The sequence below is a fragment of the Lithobates pipiens genome, unplaced genomic scaffold (assembly GCF_037356315.1).
Source record: "Lithobates pipiens isolate NorthernLeopardFrog02 unplaced genomic scaffold, aLitPip1_a1.2 Scaffold_23, whole genome shotgun sequence".
NCBI lineage: Eukaryota > Metazoa > Chordata > Amphibia > Anura > Ranidae > Lithobates > Lithobates pipiens.
This window is the reverse complement of record NW_027507785.1, coordinates 190241783-190262166: the sequence shown is the minus strand read 5'-3', so window position 1 is coordinate 190262166 and position 20384 is coordinate 190241783. Positions and strand designations below refer to the sequence as shown.

The window sequence follows — 20384 nt, the reverse complement described above, 5'->3', positions numbered from 1 at the left end:
GTGGCCAAGACGATACAGCGGTTTAACAGGACAAGTTCCACTCAGAACAGACCTCGCTATGGTGGACCAAAGAAGTTGAGTGCACATGCTCAGTGTCATATCCAGAGGTGGTCTTTTGGAAATAGAAGTATGAGTGCTGATAGCATTGCTGCAGAGGTTGAAGGGGTGGGGTCAGCCTGTCAGTGCTCAGACCATATGCCGCACAGTGCATCAAGTTAATCTGCATGGCTGTTGTCCCAGAAGGAAGCCTCTTCTAAAGATGATGCACAAAAAAAAGCCCACAGTTTTCTGAAACCTACTTGGTTCAGATGGTGTCAAGTGTGTGGTGCAGCAACCAGGTGAGGAGAAAAAAGACAAGTGTGTCTTGCCTACAGTCAAGCATGGTGGTGAGAGTGTCATGGTCTGGAGCTGCATGAGTGCTGCTGGCACTGGGGAGCTACAGTTCATCGAGGGAACCATGAATGCCAACATATACTGTGACATACAGAAGCAGAGCATGATCCCCTCCCACTGGAGACTGGACCACAGGGCAGTCTTCCAACATAATGAACCCAAACACACCTCCAAGATGACCACTGCCTTGCTAAAGAAGCTGAGGGTAATGGTGATGGACTGGCCAAGCATGTCTCAAGACCTAAACCCTATTGAGCATCTGTGGGGAATCCTCAAGTGTAAGGTGGAGGAGAGCAAGGTCTCCAACATCCACCAGCTCCGTGATGTTGTCATGAAGGAGTGGAAGAGGACTCCAGTGGCAACCTAAAGCTCTGGTTAACTCCATGTCCAAGAGGGTTAAGGCAGTGCTGGAAAATAATGGTGGCCACAAAAAAATATTGACACCTTGGGCCCAATTTGGACATTTTCACTTAGGGGTGTACTCACTTTTGTTGCCATAGGTCTAGATATTAATGGCTGTGTGTTGTTATTTTGAAGGGACAGCAAATTTACACTGGTATACAAGCATTGTAGCAAAGTACAATTTCTTCAATGTTTTCACATGAAAAGATATAATAAAATATTTAAAAAAATGTGAGGGGTGTACTCACTTTTGCAACATTCTGTATATATATATATATATATATATATATATATATATATATATATATATATATATATATATATATATATATATATGCTGTAGTATATATATATATATTGTAAATTGATTAGATTGGTAAAAATGTATAGGATTTTACAAAAGGCCCCCCACACCACAATAAAATAAAAAAAATGGTGTAAGAGCATGTCAGATAACTGACAGCCAGTTCACACCACATGCTGAGCATGTTATTTCTGCCTCAAAAAGTAGGTTATATGGTTTCCAATGGCATAGTTCACACCAGTGCTGGCAGTTTCAGTTAAAAAAAAAAAGTAGAACATGCTGAATTTTTCCTACACTGGAACGCTGTAAAACACATAAAAAATGAACTGGAATGCATGGGAACGGACCAAAAACACACTGAAACGCACGGTTTACTTAAGATGAAGAAAAATTAGGGGGGAGAATGAATGGACTGAACCAAAAATGCACTGGAATGCATCTAAATGCGCATTCAGAAAAGCATCTGGAACGCATCCGGACTGCCTTTCTTTGGTGTGAACTGGCCCTTAAAGTTATCCCTGTGACTGTACATCCCACCAATTACACGTGGCTGTGAGGTTGCTCCTTTGCTCTTCAGGTTGGCCAAGTCAGTAAAGGAGATAAGAAAACATCCATTCACAGATTTCCAGTGTGAATGAACCCAGAAGTGTTCACCTATAAGGACTCAGGTGTACCAGCAAACTGCCAAATGATCTACTAGCAGCAAAGTAAAGAAGGTAAAAACGTGTAAAAAATTAAAATGTAAGAAAAAAATAAAAAATAAAAAAAATCACTCCCCACGTGCACATACCCATAGACAGTGAGGATAAGTGTCATGAATAAATGTCTATTACATATTATGCCGCGTACAAACGATGGACTTTCCGGCAGACTAGGTACGACGGTCTTCCTGACTGACTTTTCAGCGGAGTTCCAATGGACTTCCGAACGAACGGTCTTGGCGACACACGAACGGACTAAGTCCGTTCATTTTGAATGTGATGACATAAGACGGGACTAAAAAAGGAAGTTCAATAGTCAGTAGCCAATAGCTTCCCTTGTGTCGTATTTGGTCTGACCAATGATTTTTCCAATAGGATTTGAGTCCGTCAGACAGATTTGAACCATGTTCTATTTCTAGGTCTGTTATATTTTTACTTTCAAATAGTTTTATTAAGGAATCAAATAGTACACAATAGAATGAGCAGAACATTTTACAATAGTAGCAGTATCAAAGAACACCCAGATATACAGCATTATAAGTTTGCAGGAATAATTACATTAGATAAATTCAAAACAGGTCCGAGGACCTTTTATAGACAAAACATATCAGATATGGAATACCCAACAGGGGAACCGGGTAGAAGCAAACTTATAGACCCAAAGGGAGGAGAGTCGTATAATCGACACCATTGAAATGTGAGCTGTCACCGGGGGTAACTGAAGACGGTCAAGTTCCGCATGTCAAATTTTACATAAAAAAAAAAAAAAGAAAAATTTGGAGAAGAAAGAAAGGTTAGAAAAAGGACAGAGTAGGGACGAGAGAAAGTGTCGGGGAAGGGGGTAGAATAAGTGAAAAGGAAAGGGAATGGTCGCAAAGCCCACGCGAACCCCGGGCATTATCTGTTGCGTCCAATCTGGGCTAAGGAACCATGAGACGGGTGTCGAAATCTTTTGGTAGGAAGTTGTCTACCCAAGGTTGCCATATTTTAGTAAATAGTGGGATCTTATCCAGGAAAACAGCCTCAATCTTACTATGGATCATAGCCTGCGTGACTCTATGCTTCGTTTCGGATAAATTCAGAGAAGGTGTCCTCCAGGCTTTCGCAATAGTTTGTTTAGCAGCGGTCGTTACTTGAAGAAAAATTCGGTTTTGGTCTTTAGTAAAGGCCTGGGGCAACCAGTTCAACAGAGCCATTGCCGGGTCGGGGTCTAGGTCCGTTATATTTTTGAAAGAAAAAACGATCTGATTATCCCACACACGATCGTATTGTCGGACGGACTGATCCCAACGGACCTAGTCTGCTGCAAAGTCCGGTCGTGTGTATGCAGCACAAGACATTCATGCTCATGATAGAAGCAGAATTTTTTTTTTCTTAGAACGGTCATTTCTTTTGAACTCTGAATTGATGGGCTATAACCTCTCGATCCACCAATGTGCATGAGAGCAGCAGCTCTCCCGAGTCTCTCTCTCCTGCTTGGCTCACACAGCAGTGGAAGCCATTGGCTCCTGTTGCTGTCAGTCACAGCCAATGAAAAAAGTGGGATGAATTGACACACTGCGCTGCACAGGAGTGAGCCTGCTCGAGTGCTCCCATAGCAAGAGGGTTGCTATTGGGGGCACTCGGCAGAAGGGAGGAGCCAGGATCACCCAAAAAGAAGAGGATCTGGGCTGCTCTGTGCAAAAGCATTGCACAGAGCAGGTAAGTATAATGCCTAATAGCTACAAAAAAATATGCCCTTGTTTTGGACCTTACAGAGTAGACTTATGTATCAAAGACTTATTATATTATTATTATTATACAGGATTCATATAGTGCCGACAGTTTACAGAGCACTTTACAACATTAGGGCAGACATTACAATACAAAACAAGACAGGGGGAATCAGAGGGCCCTGCTTGTTAGAGTTTACAATCTAGGAGGACTAAATATATCTAGAATTCCTGCAGCCGGGATAAATAGGAGAGAACAAAATAGAGACGATATTTGGAATTGGGTTAAATATACTAAATACATTATACATTAAACAAAGTAGAGGTGCATTTTTGTTTATTTTTTCCATTTTTATAAAAAAATATATAGTCAGGGTATTTCTAAAAACAAATAATTTTGGTATGCAAGGCAGTGGAAAATGTACTGTTCTGTGAACTATTGCGTACCAAAACTTCAGCATTTACATACAAAATGTTTGGTGTGCATGTTATCATATACTGAGCGACTTCAGACCTACAGTAAATTATTAGTAGACTAATATATACAGTACCTGCACCTATGTTTAAAAAAAACAAAGAAACTTTCCATAAATAGTGGAATCACCATACCTCGACAGACTGGCTTCTTTTTCCATTCTCCATCTCTACATGTAATGACATCTTCTCCTTCAAGCTTATGATAATTTGCACACTTATATGTTACAGAAGAGCCTGATCGATAGCTCTTTTGTTTGATTTCTGTGATGTCTCCAAATGGCACTACTGGTGGTTCACCACAGGTCTGTCCAAATTCTGCAAAAAGAAAAAAAAAATATATATACACAACTTAAGTCACGTAACCACATATTTTTACAATTTATTTTTTACCATGTTACTATTATTGTTACAATTTTGTATTTTAAAATATATATTTAACCACTTCAGCAGCGGAAGAATTTACTCCCTTGCTGACCAGAGCACTTTTTGCAATTCGGCACTGCGTCGCTTTAACTGACAATTGCGCGGGATCGTGCTTTGTGGCTCCCAAACAAAATTTACATCCTTTTTTTCCCACAAATACAGCTTTCTTTTGGTGGTATTTGATCACCACTGTGGTTTTTATTTTTTGCGCTATAAAAAAAAAAAAGAGCGGCAATTTTGACAAAAAACTAATTTTTTTTTACTTTTTGCTACAATAAATATTCCCCAAAAATATATAAAAAAAAAAAAAATCCTCAGTTTAGGCTGATACGTATTCTTCTACATATTTTTGGTAAAAAAAAAAAAAATCGCAATAAGCTTTAAGGTTTGCGCAAAAGTTATAGGTTTACAAAACAGGGGAAGGTTTTATGGTATTTTTATTAATTTTTTTTTAAAATGGCGGCGATCAGCGATTTTTATCGTAACTGTGAAATTATGGCAGACACATCGGACTTTTTTGACACATTTTATTTATACAGCAATCAGTGGTATACAAATGCACTGATTCCTGTGTAAATTACACTGGCAGTGAAGGGGTTAACCCTTAGGTGGCAGTGTAGGGGTTAAGTGTGTCCCGAGGCGTGTTTATAACTGTGGGGGGCGTGGCTGTATTGTGACACATCACTCATCTCTGCTCCAATCACAGGGAGCAGAGATCAGTGACAATGTCACTAGGCAGAACGGGGAGATGCTTGTTTACATTAGCATCTCCCCGTTCTTCCTCTCCGTGAGGAGATCGTGTCCACAGGACCCGCGACATGACTCACGGAGCTTGCCGCGGACGCACCGCCTCTTAAAGAGCAACGTACAGGTACACGATTCTGCCTGTACAAACCCTTCCGCTGACGTATATCGTCGTGAGGTGGTCAGCAAGCGGTTAAAGTCAAAAATCATTTTGGTTTTCACCTTTTTATATTAAATAGAAGCCTTTTGTAATGTCTTTCAAGCCATCAAGTCATCCCAATGTGCTCACCTCTGCTCAAAATTAAAATCACTTCCTGTAGATCATGTGACATTCCAGTAAGCTTCATATCCCTTCAAGCCCTACCTTACTGCATCACAGAATAGGGAGTGTTTACCTGTCTGGACCACACCTTCCTCATTACTCTACTACCTCTTGTTTTATTTCCACCAACTTTCCTACTTCTTCCTTTAAGGAAGCCATACACTGTACAATCTACTTTAGATCTACCATTTACTAGGTAGTGCAAGGGCCTGCCTGATTTGATACAAATTGAATACATGTGTACAGAGATTGTACAATCAGATTGCATAGTATAACCATCTATATATAAGTGCATAAGATGATGTGAACGGAGACACTCAGCTGTCAGGCGCCATTTACATATCTTGAGTTCCCACGTGAATTGTTTTGGGGGGGCAATTTAAAGTATTTCCACTCATCGGGCATAGGGCAGCCCATACACTTGAACATGTAGGACAAACTCCAGAGCTCCAGAGCAGAGCATGGTGGATATTTTGCCACATAGATAATGATGGTTTGGGTGCACAGATGTAGGCAGAATTCAGTCCCTGAAACAATTTCTTAAAGTAAAAAGAATGCCTGTGGGACTTTTAAAGAACCGCCCAATAAAATGATACAATTATTTAAAAAGTTACATCTTTTTATTTACATTCCATATTAAAATTTAAGAAGCAGAATACAAAGAAAACCAAGTTTTAAAAGGTATACATTGGGGTATGTTGCCATATAATGCCATGTTGTTTTCACAACAGCAAAGACATACAAAGGTGACCAGGCACTGGTATAAATATCTCAATGCATTTGTGAAACAATGTTCACATCTTCAGGAAATGACAAAATCTAAGTTGATAAAGACATCTGTAGAGAAACCCCGTCATTAAAGTGGTGTTGCACAGAAAAAAATAAAATAATAAAAATTCCTAAAAAAAAACAAACAAAAAAAAATTTGGAAATTATTATTTTTTTAACTCACCTCTAAATGCCTCTTGCTAGGGGGTCCCTCGTAGTCTGTCTCCTTCAGTGCCTGGGCTCCTGACATCACTTCCCCTCAGGGCAGGAAGGGCTCAGGCTCTGCCCCCTCCCTCCTGTCAGTCATCTGGGACACGTGACTGGTCCCAGATGAATACGTGGCCAATCACGGGGTGCGGTGCCGCTCGTGCATGCGCAGTGGGTGCCCGGCTGTGACGCCACAGCCGGGTGCCCACAGTTGCAATGCCGGCGCCGCCGAGTGGAGGGGGGCTACGAGCGGGGCTTTGATCCCCCCACATCGCTGGACCCTGGAACAGGTAAGTGTCCGATTATTAAATGTCAGCAGCTGCAGTATTTGTAGCTGCTGACTTTTTTTTTTATTTTTTTTATGGAAACTCCTCTTTAAAAACATAAAATTAAAAAAAAAATTATATGTTTATATGAAAAATGCCCAAACAGTAAACACAAATAGCTGTGCAAAGTATCAGATCCGGTGCATTGAAAAAGTATTCTGTCATGATCACTTAGTGCCCCTGTTCCTCATTCCAGCACCTGGGTGTTGGCTGTTGCTTTTCCCCTCTCTGTGTTCACCTGCAAGATGATTGATCTGATCAGTCACCAGATATAAGCAAATCCAACACTTTGCCTCTTGCATGTGGTGGAGACAGTTACCTGCACTGTTCCTGATCAAGCCTCCCATTTGCCTGCCTTGCTTTGCTGTTGGATTTCCTTTTGTATGACCCAGATCGGATATTGGAGTATTCCCTGAACTCAGTCTGCCTTTCACCTAGACTGTCATTGGAGCGGATATTGGAGTATTCCCTGAACTCAGCCTGCCTTATTACCTTGACCGTTTTAGAACCACGCTGTCTGTCTGCTAAATTGCAAGTAGTCTTCCGTTTGCCCTGTTCGTGTCTGCTCTGGTGTGGTGGCCAGGCACTATAGCATTGTGTATAAGTTCTGGGGGCAACCAAGTACCGGTAGGCCTGCCTGCCTTAAGGGAAAGGGGGCTACTATAGGTGAAGCACACAGTAGCTAGCTATAGTGTCTGACCACCTGCATTGAGGTAGACGTGACATTATCACAAGCCTTTAACAAAAAATTCCTATCAAGATGGACACTGCACTGGCCCATTTATTTACTGAAGAAATTGGCAAACTGACACGTCAAAGTCCAGGAACTGTCTGTGTTTGTAAACGCACCTCCAGCAGTAACGCAGGAGCCAGAGCCCAAAGTTAACCTCCCTGACCGTTTTTCTGGTAACCCCCATGTATTTTCTGACTTAAAAAATTGTTGTATGCTATACTTTAAGCTCAAACAACACTCCTCCGCTTCTGAAGCACAGCGGGACAGCCTGATTATTAAATGGTTGCAGGGGTATCCCCAGTCTTTGTCTGGGTCATCTGTGGAGAGACTAAAAGCCCGAGGGTCAGTTAAAAATTTTTTCAAGGCCCTGGGTTTACACTGATGATCCTGACTGTGCCCACTCAGCAGAAGCTAATCTTAGGTCATTACATCAGGGTAAACGCACTGCGGAGCAATACTGTTCTGATTTCCACTGCTAGGCACCTGACTCAGGGTTTCTATTGGCCATACTGTGTCTGTTTCCCTCAGAAATGGCTTATTTGTTCCTGCACAACTTAGTTCTGCTAAGTTCTCTCACCACCTCTCTGTTTTCATTGATTCTGGTGCTGCTAGCAATTTCATTGATAATGACCTAGCACACAGTCTACAGATTACAGTGACTAAGGTGCACTGACCCTTCTCAGTCTTAGCCGTTGATAATTGCCCTTTGTCCATGGGTCTGCTGACCTTGTGTAGGGTACCCATTTCTCTGAACATTGGGGAGGCAGGGTAATCAGCTTCTACCTGATCTCTTCTGCTTATCCCCTTATCTTGGGGTATCTCTGGCTTAAACTTCACAACCTGCACATAGACTGGGCTGCAGAAGAGATTGGGTCCTGTTCCTAGACCTACATCCAGAATTGCATTAAGACCTGCCCATGTATAACTCTTGTGTGGCCAGTACCAGTCATCTGCCTTTTTTCCAGTCCTATTCAGATCCTGTTCATGACAACGTTTCCAAATGTGACTACAGTTTACATAACCATGCAAGACGCAGACAAGTCTATTGAATTCTCTACAGGCCACCTCTTCAGCCAATGGCCACAGCCTGAACCCTCTCCCTCTAGAAACCAAGTGTATCTGTTGTCTCGTAGCCTTGAGCCCTGTTTGGAAACGTCCTCAAAATCCTCAGAAGTCAAGCCCCCTGGATTACCCCTACCTTTGCCTGTCACTAAACTCCCTTGGACGCACAGCCAGGCTAACTTGTCCACAAGTTCCCCTTTCGCTACACCTTGTGATGCGATTCAGACAGTCACAACACCTAGTGATGCAATTCAGACAGTCGCTACACCTGGTGATGTGATTCAGATAGTTGCTACACCCAGGGCCATCTTTAATATTGATTGGACCCTGGGAAAAAAAAATCTTGGGGGGGGGGGGGGGGGGGGGGCATGCAATTTCACTCTCCACCTGCTCTAAGACATACGATAAATAGCAGCTAGACTTAACCACTACAATACAGGGCACTTTTGCCCCCTTCCTTCCCAGACCAATTTTCAGCTTTCAATGACAATTAGGCAGTCATGCTACAGTGCACCCAAATGAAATTTTTATCATTTTGTTCTCACAAATAGAGCTTTATTTTGGTGGTATTTATTCACGACTCCGTTTTTTTTATTTTTTGCGATATAAGCGCAAAAAAAGCGGAAATTTGGAAAAAAAAACAATATTTTCTATTTTAAAAGAAATCCAATAAAATCAAATTTTGTCATAAATTTAAGCCAAAATGTATTCTGCTACATGTTTTTGGTAAAAAAAAATCTGTTAAGTGTATAATAATTGGTTTGCGTGATCACGGACATATGTACGCAAATGATCATGTACATATGTGTGCAGATAATCATTGGAACATGTGATTTTAGTGGGACATATGTGGGGGACATGTGTTTTTTTTTTTTTTTTTTATTTGGGGATATGTCTTTTTATTATTTGGGGACATGTGTGTTTACACTGTGTGGTGATGTGTGTTTACACTAGACTGGTGATCAGTTAGTAAAAAGCTGTAAAAACAGCTCATACTCACTGATCATCAGCCGGCTGCAGCGTTCTGCTCTCCTCAGCGATGACTTCTGTGTGAGGAGAGGAGGAGCCGATTGCCTAGCAACCGGCTGTTTGTTTACATCACATGACGGCCATGATTGGACACGGCCGTCATGTGATCAGGAGGGCAAATCACAGAGCCCTCCTGCTGATCCGAGATGCGCCGTGTCCGGGTGACACAAGCACATCGGGATCGCACGATCCCCCTCCTTCTGAAGGACGTTCCTGAACGTCCTCTCAGAAGTAGAGCGCTCCCACCCGGCCTTTTATGTACATTGGCCAGGTGGGAAGTGGTTGAAATCAGGTTACTGTTTCAGATCAGGCAGCAATTGCGATTGGTTACAGCATATCATTATTGCTTAATGACTGGTTGCTAGAGGCTACAGCAAATGATTTCTGCTTGTTAATTGGTTGCTAGAGATTACTGTACAGTAATAATGCTCACTGATTGGTTGCTAGAGGTTACAGCACAACATCTCCTCACTGCATGGAAGCATGATACACATATGACTGCCACCTTTATTTACATATCAATGTCACCACTATTTACATATGTATGCCATTTATTTCCATGTAAACACAGGGTCTGCAGGTGAGTCATCTGTACACAATAGGGCAGAGCTGGACAGCATTAGTACCAGCACTTCACACTGAGATATCGTGACACAGCACAGGATTAAAACTTCAAGGGACAAGGGAATTTAAACTGGGATAGTTGGCAAGTATGAGGCAGCTGCTTTGGGCCCCACAACAATGACAGGGCCCAGGGCAGCTTCCCCCTTTTCCCTGCCTTAAAGACAGCCCTGGCTATACCTGGTGATGTGGCCCAGTCGGCCACTGCATCAATTATGCCAGTTCAGGTCATGCCCATTGAACTTTCTGCTTTTCTTATTCTGGACTCTCTAGCGATGTAATTCGGACAGTCGCTATGCCTGGCAATCCGATACAGACAGTTGCTACACCTGGCGATGCGACCCAGTCGGCCACTGCATCAGTTACGCCAGTTTAGCCCATGCCCATTGAACTTCCTGTTTTTTCTTACTCGGGACCTTCTGGTGACATGATTCAGACAGTCGCTGCGCTTGGCGATGCAGCTTGGTGGGCCACTGCATTAACTGTGCCGGTCCCGCCCATGACACTGTGCCTCCTGCTTTTTCTTATTCAGGGTTTTCTGTAACCTGAGCTCACCCTACTTCTCTAATTGGTCTAAGAGGTTCAATCCACCCTTTGGATAAACTGCCTCATTCAACCAGGTGGGGCTTTCAATCCTTTTTTCAGAGCTCTCTGTATTCTGCTCCTGTTTCAGCTGTCCGGCTTGACCCCTGTGACACTTCCCCTGCTAACTAGCCTGACCTTGTGGATCCACGGACCTCTGCCCAGTCTGATGGTACTCTGCTGGATGTCCAACTGGTCTTTTAGGTTCTGGGGGCCCCTCCTCGGGGGGGGGGGGGTGTAGTGTAATGTCCTGATCACTTAGTGCCCCTGTTCCTCCTTCCAGCACCCGGGTGTTGGCTGTTGCTTTTCCCCTGTCTGTGTTCACCTGCAAGATGACTGATCTGATAAGTCACCTGATATAAGCAATCCAAACACTATCCCTTGCTTGTGATAGAGACGCTTATCTGCATTGTTCCTGATCAAGCCTCCCATTTGTCTGCCTTGCTTTGCTGTTGGATTTCTCTATGCATGACCCTTATCAGAGTTTGGGCTTTTCCCTGAACTCAGCCTGCCTTTCACCTAGACCAGTGATGGCGAACCTTGGCACCCCTGATGTTTTGGAACTACATTTCCCATAATGCTCATGCACTCTGCAGTGTAGTGGAGCATCATGGGAAATGTAGTTTCAAAACATCTGGAGTGCCAAGGTTTGCCATCACTGACCTAGACTGTCATTGGATCGGATATTGGAGTATTCCCTGAACTTCGCCTGCTTTATTACCTGGACCGTCTTAGAACCACGCTATCTGCCTGCTAAACTGCAAGTAGTCTGCCATTTTCTCTGTTCGTGTCTGCCCTGGTGTGGTGGCCAGGCACTATAGAATTGTGTAGAAGTCCTGGGGGCAACCAAGTACCGGTAGGCCTGCCTGCCTTAAGGGAAAGAGGGCTACACACGTTGGCTAGCTAGAGTCTCACCACCTGCATTGAGGTAGACGTGACATATTCATACTCCTTGAAACGGTGGGGATGGTGTGTTCAAGGTGATGTGCAGTGTTAGATTTTCCACCGCACATTTTGCTTTTAGGCCAAAAAAGTTACATTTTGGTCTGATCTGACCAGAGCACCCACATGTTTTCTGTGTTCGTCACATGGCTTCTCGAAAATGGCAAATGGGACTTCTTATGGCTTTCTTTCAACAATGGCTTTCTTCTTGCAACTCTTCCATAAAGGCCAAAGTTTGTGGCATGCACAACTAATAGTTGTCCAGTGGACAGATTATCCCACCTGAGCTGTGGAACGCTGAAGCTCCTCGAGTTACCATGGGCCTCTTGGCTGCTTCTGATTAACCCCTTCCCGCCGAGTGTACGCAGATCTGCCTACTCGGCTTCCAGGGGTTATACCGGGATGATGCCCGCACCTGCAGGCATCATCCCGGTACTGTTTTTTCCAGCGGGCGATTGGCTATCCAGCCATAACAACCGAAGCAGCTAAAAGCCGCTCGGCTGTTATGCTGGAGGAGTGGGAGGGGACGTTAACGGTGCTCCCGATCGAGGAGCACAGATTCAACCTCCAATGCCTCCGGCTGCTGGGGAGGAACTGGAAAGAAGCCGTAATTGGCTTTGTTCCAGTATCCTAATAGTAAACACAGAAGCGACGTCATGACGTCACTTCCCGTTTACTCGGCTGCCAATGGAGCCGGTTTTAAAAAAAAATATACGGTATTCAGAATCACTGTTTTAGGTGATCTGAATACATTGAAGTGTAAAGGAGGGATCGGGGGTCTTTTAGACCCCCGATCCCTCCATAAAGAGTACCTGTCACCACCTATTACTGTCACAAGGGATGTTTACATTCCTTGTGACAGCAATAAAAGTGATCAAATGTTTTATTTTTTAAAAACAATTTATTCATTTTAAAATAAATTAAAAAAAAAAAAAAAAATTTTTAAAGCGCCCATCGTCCCCGCGAGCTCGCGAAGCAAAGAAAGCGGATACGGAAATCTCGCCCGCATATGTAAACGGTGTTCAAATCACACATGTGAGGTATCGCCACGATCGTCAGAGCGAGATCAATAATTCTAGCACTAGACCTCTGTAACGCTAACCTGGTAACCGTAAAAAAAAATTTAATCGTCGCCTATTGAGATTTTTAGGTATCGTACTTTGTCGTCAATCCACGAGTGCGTGCAATTATAAAGTGTGACATGTTTGGTATCTATTTACTCGGCGTAACATTATCTTTCACATTATGCAAAAAAATTGGGCTAATTTTAAGGTATCGTTTTTCTTTAATTCATGAAAGTGTCCCTTTTCCCAAAAAGTTGCGTTTAAAACACTGCTGCGCAAATACTGTGTCACATTAAATATTGCAACAATCGCCGTTTTATTCTCTAGAGTCTCTGCTAAAAAAATATATATAATGTTTGGGGGTTCCAAGTAATTTTCTAGCAAAAAATATGGATTTTAACTTGTAAACACCAATTGCCAAAAATAGGCTTAGTCATGAAAGGGTTAATGCTCTTGTTGCCTAGCCTGTCAGTTTAGGTTGACGGCCATGTCTTGGTAGCTTTGCAGTTGTGACATACTCTTTTTTTCATTTTCAGATGATGGATTGCAAAGCTTGGGATATTCTTTTATAACCTAACCCTGCTTTAACCTTCTCCACAACTTTATCCCTGACCTGTCTGGGGTGTTCGTAGGTGTCGCGGACACTGGCTGCAAGGACCTTTTTCTGTCCATTCACCTGTTTTTTGGTATTGCTATATTAATCTTTTTTGTTACATTTTTGAGAGACTGTTTTCTTGAATGTTAATTTTGAACAATACACAATCCTTGAAAGAGCTAATCACATTGACCTGCGGAAACGGACTGTCTGGCCACCTAGGCTGCCTTAAGTGCTGGGTTAATTAGCCACTTAAGGACCGCCGTATTGCCATTGTACGTCATCGCAATGGCATGTACAGGCACAAGCATGTACATGCTTGCCTTCCAGTGGGTGGGGGGTCCGATCGGACCCCCTCCCGCTGGATACGGCGGTCCGTTTCACTTCAGGAGCGATCCGGGATGAGGGGATGGCCGTTGGTTTCTGGCCATCCCCTCTCGATCGCTCCTGGCGAATGAGAAGCTTCCTCCCTGCCTGTGTATTGTATACACAGGCAGGGAGGAAGTGATGCTATTCTCCTCGGGGAGGTCTTTTTGACCGGACTACGAGGAGAAGACAGAAAGTAAGTGTGCACCAACACTACACTGACATGTAGGCACACACAGGCGCACAAACCCCCCCCCCCCCCCCCCCAGTCACAGTGTCACTGATTGCAGTGATCATTTATTTACTGATCACTGCATTCAGTGTCAGTTGTAAAAGTAAAAACTGTCAGGGCAGTTAGTGTTAGGTGCAGGGTAGCCCCCTACCACCCCCCAATAAAGGTTTAACCCCCTTATTGCCCCTAGAGTTAACCCTTTTGCCAGTGTCACTAAGCGATCATTTTTCTGATCGCTGCATTAGTGTCGCTAGGTAACTAGTTTTTTTTAGGTTCACCGCCAGGTTTTTATAGCGCTAGGTACCCCGATATACTACCCAATAATGGTTTTAACCCCCTGATTGCCCCTAGTTAACCCTTTCACCAGCGATCACAGTATAAGTGTCACTGGTGACGCTGGTTAGCCAGTTAGTTATTTAGGTTCCCCGTCAGGTTTTTATATAGCGCCAGGGACCCCCATATACTACCTAATAAAAATTTGAACCCCCTGATTGCCCCTAGTTAACCCTTTCACCAGTGATCACCGTATAAGTGTTACGGGTGACTCTGGTTAGTTTGCTTTTTATAGCATCAGGGCACCCACCATTTATTACCCAATAAAAGTTTAACCCCCTGATCACCCGGCGGGTGATATCAATTAGGTTTTAGGGTCATGGTCTGTGTCGCCCCAGGCAGCGCTAGGTTAGTGCCAGTACCGCTAACACCCACACGCAAAGCATAAACCTCCCGTAGTGGTATAGAATCTGAATAGATCAATATCTGAACAGATCTATACTGGCATCCCCAGCAGTTTAGGGTTCCAAAAAAACGCATTGTTAGCAGGATCAGCCTAGATACCTGCTGGCACCTGCATTTTGCCCCTCTGCCCAGCCCACCCAAGTGCAGTATCGATCGATTACTGTCACTTACAAAACACTAAACACATAACTGCAGCGATCGCAGAGTCAGGCCTGATCGCTAACAGGTTTTTTTTGGTAGCATTTTATATTTAAATCCGGAAGGCAGTGCTTGGTTTTCGGGGTCCCGTACGTGGCTAGGCTCCCAAAGAGTCCCCCACATGTGGTATCCCCGTACTCGGGAGAAGCAGCAGAATTTATTTTGGGGTGTAATTTGACTTATGCCCATAGCATGTGTGAGCAATATATCATTTAGTGACAACTTTGTGCAAAAAAAAAAAAAAAATTAAAATTCCTGCAACTTGTGGCAAAATATAAAATATTTCATGGACTCAACATGCCTCTCAGTAAATAGCTTGGGGTGTCTGCTTTCCAAAATGGGGTCATTTGGGGGGGTTTTGTGCTATTTTGGCATTTTATGGCCTTCGAAACTGTGATAGGTAGTGAGGAGTGAAATCAAAAATTTGCACCCTTAGAAACCCCGAAGGCGGTGATTGGTTTTCGGGGTGCCGTACGCAGCTAGACTCCCAAAAAGTCCCATATATGTTGTATCCTTGTACTCAGGAGAAGCAGCAGAATATATTTTGGGGTGCAATTCCACATATAACTATGGCATGTGTGAGCAATATATTGTTTAGTGACAACTTTTTGTAAACTTTTTTTTTTTTTTTTTTTTTGTGTCATTATTCAATCACTTGGGACAAAAAAAAATATTCAATGGGCTCAACATGCCTCTCCACAACTTCCTTGGGGTGTCTACTTTCCAAAATGGGGTCATTTGGGGGGGGGGGGGGGTTTGTACTGCCCTGCCATTTTAGCACCTCAAGAAATGAGATGTGCAGTCGTAAATTAAAAACTGTGTAAATTCCAGAAAATGTACTCTAGTTTGTAGACGCTATAACTTTTGCGCAAACCAATAGATATACACTTATTGACTTTTTTTTACTAAAGACATGTGGCTGAATAAATTTTGCCCTAAATGTATGACTAAAATTGAGTTTATTCGATTTTTCTTATAACAAAAAGTAGAAAATATAATTTTTTTTTCTCAAAATTTTCGGTCTTTTTCCATTTATATCACAAAAAAAAAAAAATCGCAGAGGCAATCAAATACCATCAAAAGAAAGCTCTATTTGTGGGAAGAAAAGGACGCAAATTTTGTTTGGGTACAACAGTGCATGACCGCGCAATTACCAGTTAAAGCAGTGCAGTGCGAAATTGTAAAAAGACCTCTGGTCCTTAGGCTGTTAATTGGTCCGGGGCTGAAGTGGTTAACATGTTAATTGTGTAATTGTCTTTTAAGTTGTTGCTATAGGGGAGGGGGCAGTATCCATGAGCAGCCCTACCTCATTATCTACCCCCTTGTGTAAAATGCATATAAAAAGGCTGTATTCTGTCCAATAAATCATTCCTGATGTACTCCAAGACTGGTGTTGTCTAGTTCTTGGGGGTTCCTATAGCCAGATGCATTGGACTTGTCTTCTTAGACTTAGGAAGCGGTATTACTGACAAACACTCAAGCGGAGTGTAGGGGACATTCCGTCACAATTGGTGGCAAGCTGTGGGATGCTTCCTCTTGCCTAGGCACACCCAAACCACCATTGGGACTATATTCTGCTCATTAGCTATGACTAAGCACTGTGTTCAGTGTGAAACATGTCAGCGGCTGTGCAGTTAGTCTGTTTACCAGCCTAGATGCTATGATTTTAATTACATTTTTGAAATAAAGTTGAATAATTCAGAGTGTGGCTATCCAGCTACATCTTTTCTACTTCAGTTCCTGTTGCAAACAGAGCCAGCAGCCTGTGGGATTGTGGAGACAGCTGTTTTGGGAGAAGTCATTACCTTAGAGCGGTAATTCTTTGTATTCTCATCACCGAACTAATGGAGATCGAAAAGGCCAGTTACCCACCAGCACATACCTCAGAGGCGACAGAGTTCCAGCCTGACGTCCAGTGGCGACTGGCCTTGTATGGTACTCACCCCCCGCAGGAGGTTATCAGTCAAGTGTTACGAGAGGTGTCCCAGCTGCAAATGGCTTAAATCCAGCAGGACCAAGGAGCGTCAGTTATGTTCAACCGGGAAGCTCCAGCGGCCAGCAAAAAGCTACCCTATGCCGCTTTCCAAATGTTTCAAGACGGGGAAGATAAGATGGATGTTTACCTGCAAATGTTTGAGCGGCAATGCAGTCTCCAAGGTGTCAAAGCAGATTGGGTCACGCTCCTGGTCAGTCGGCTCACAGGAAGGGCTGCAGAGGCGTACAATAATGTCCCAGACGAGATCAGCCAGGACTATGATTGGGTAAAAGACTATTGGCTTGCTTCAGCATTACTCCAGAGGCACTTCGTTTTGAGGTTTCGCCACCTCCGCTGAAAGAGAGAGCCCTACACAGAATGGGCTCATCAAATGACCTGAGCAGCGGAGAGTTGGATGACCAGGCACCAAGCTGTTGCCATGGCAGATGCACTCAAGCTAATCCTCCTGGAATAATTCTACAATCATTACCCAGTCTCTAACTTCAGGTGGGGTAAGGATCGGCGGCCAGTCACAGTAGATGAAGCTACCACCCTAGCTGACCAATATGTGATTCAAGGCGGACTGTACAACCAGAGCCTAAGACCTCAGCTTGGCCTGTCCCCAACATTCCACGAAGCGTTGCCTCTCCACACCAGCTGTCGATCCGGTCCCACTCAGCTACCATCTTCTCGAGGGAAAGGCGACCTCTGCTACAGATGCAACTAAGCAAGGTATGTTAGGAGGTATTGTCCGCAGAATGTTTCCCAGGATGTGCGGAGCAACAGGCCCCTTGGACCTGCCCAGGCTGCTGCACACTGTCTGGAGAGAAATGTGACTTACCCAAGTGAGGAGAATATTGGAATTCTGCATGAGGCAGACCCTGTGCAAGCTGTTGCTACGGATAATCGTTTGCACCATCGACAAGCTGTGTGGATTAATGGTCAGGCTGCCCAGGGACTGCGGGACACCGGAGCTACTATTACCCTGATACAGTCCTGGATGATAAACCCAGCAGAGCAGACAGGACGCTCCATGACTGTGCGGGTTGCCGGGGGAAATGTTATGCAGGTGTCCACTGCCAGGGTTCACCTTGATTGGGGTTCGGGGGCCAAAGAAGTGGAAGTTGGAATAATGCAGAACTTGCCTGCAGAGGTAAGCCTGCCCTGTTACCACCCGCCAGCAAGCCCGGATGGAGGTGCGCTGCCTCGAGGATGGGACCCAGATAAGACCTGTCACCCCTGACCTAGACTGTCCTACCCCAGCTATTCCTACCCCGACTTGGGCTTTTCCCCAAGACTTTGCTCTGGCAACTCTGTGACTCTTCCCTAGCTAGCTATAGGGAAAGGGCAGGATTGGACCGGGGGGGGGGGGGGGGGTGGGGTTGGAGGGGGATTGGGTAGAGTGGGTCCAGGAATTACTCTATCGGGTTACTGAGAGAAAGGCAGCCTCCCATCCACCCAAGCGGCAGCTGGTTGTGCCGCAGAAATATCGGCATGACCTGCTGCGCATTGGGCATGACATACCCTTGGCCGGACACCTGGGGATGTCCCGGACCCTCCGCCATCTGACTCAGCAGTTTTTTTTTTTTTGGCGGGGGATTGCAGGGGATGTCCGACAGTATTGCCGGACCTGTGACACATGCCAGCGAGTGGGTAATCATGGGGGCCCACTGAAAGCTCCCCTACATCCTTTACAGATCATTGATGAACAATTTAACTGCATTGCTGTAGACCTGGTTGGGCCACTGCCCCGACCTAGTCCTTCTGGGAAGAAATATATCCTTACTGTGGTGGATTATGCCACCCGGTACCCGGAGGCCATTCCCCTGGCAAATATCCACAATTCCTTGCTCCGGATCTTTACCAGGGTGGGTTTCCCTTGGGAAATCTCTGACCAGGGGACCCAGTTCACTGCTGAGCTCACTCCAGCAATTATGGAGGCTCTGTGGGATAAAGCCCCTACAGAGCTCTCCTTATCAACCCCAGACCAACGGACTGTGTGAGAGGTTCAATGTAACACTGAAACAGCTGCTTAGGACATTTGCAGCCTCACAGGGATTGGGAGAGATATCTGCCGCACCTTCTCTTTGCTTATTGGGAGGTGCCACAGGAATCTACTGGGTTCTCCCCGTTTGAGTTACTGTATGGGAGGCAGGTGAGGGGGCCCCTAGATCTAGTCAGAGCCCACTGGGAAGGGGGAATTGATCCCCAAGGGTCCTCTATCGTAGCATACGTTCTTGAGTTTAGGGACAGACTGAAGGAGCTCATGGACACTGTCCAGGAGAACCTTCGGGCTGCCCAAGAGTGGCAGAAGCAATGGTACGACCGTACTGCTCGGAACCACACTCTGGAGGTTGGGCAGGAGGTTCTTGCCCTCAGGCCAACCAAGCAGGACAAGTTACAGGCCACTTGGCAGGGACCTTACCGGGTTGTGGCAAAGCTCTGTGATACAACCTACCTAGTGTCTAAATGTTCGGATGAAAGAGTCTGACGGACCGTTCATGTGAATATGTTGAAAGCATACTGGGAAAGATCAGGAGAGGTAGCCACTATATGTGCTCTAGCTGTGGAAGATTCTGAGAGTCTTCCCTTGCTGGTGCTCCCTAAATAGGATTACTGCAGGGATAGAGATGATAAAGCTTGACGACCAGCTAGGTCCAACACAGAGAACAAGCTAGACTTAGTCAGAGAAGGGAAATGTTCTCTACAGTCCCTGGGTACACTACTATGGCAGTCTGACGAGTGGAGACCCCGGGACAACTGCTACTAAGACAGGCGGCTTACCGGATACCTGACAGTGAGAGAGGGGATGCATCATGAGATTAAGGAGATGCTTGAGTTGGGAGTCATTGAGCCATCCAGCAGCCCTTGGGCTTCCCCGGTGGTCCTTGTACCGAAGCGAGATGGCACGACTCGCTTCTGCATAGACTACCACAGATTAAATGAGTGCACCACCACTGATGCTTACCCTATGCCCTGGTTGGATGATCTGTTAGATCGCATTGCTCTGGGAAAATTCCTGACAACCCTCGACCTATGCAAAGGTTACTGCCAAATTCTTCTGGATGTGGAATCTATTCCAAAATCGGCTTTCATTACCCCATTTGGCCTAAAGTCTAAATTAATGAAATTTTGGGATGAAGAATGCCCCGGCGACTTTCCAGAGGATGGTAGACCAACTCCTCGATGGCCTCCAGGACTATGCTTGTGCATATCTGGACAACATTGCAATCTACAGTGATACCTGGGAGGACCATCTGGTTCACCTGGGTGTCATGTTAGACCGCATCAAGGCTGCAGGACTAACCCTTAAGCCAGAGAAATGCAGCATAGGGATGTCCGAGGTACAGTACCTTGGACATCAAGTAGGTTTGTGGACAACAACGAACTGAGCCTAAGATTGTGGCCGACACCCCCCCCCCCCCTACTAAAACCAAGGTCCTGCCTTTCCTCGGTACAGCTGGGTAC

At 44.8% G+C, this 20384-nt stretch overlaps 1 protein-coding gene across 4 annotated transcripts in view; it reads right to left on the bottom strand.

The window, feature by feature from the left end:
* The window catches only part of LOC143928076 (coagulation factor XIII B chain-like), a 1173165-nt gene that overhangs the window by 257332 nt on the left and 895449 nt on the right, over positions 1-20384 (bottom strand). For all 4 annotated transcript variants that reach the window (XM_077452688.1, XM_077452689.1, XM_077452690.1 and 1 more), the window contains one exon: positions 4122-4304. In XM_077452688.1, the coding sequence (XP_077308814.1) occupies positions 4122-4304 (183 nt within the window). The remainder of the gene's footprint in view (positions 1-4121; positions 4305-20384) is intronic.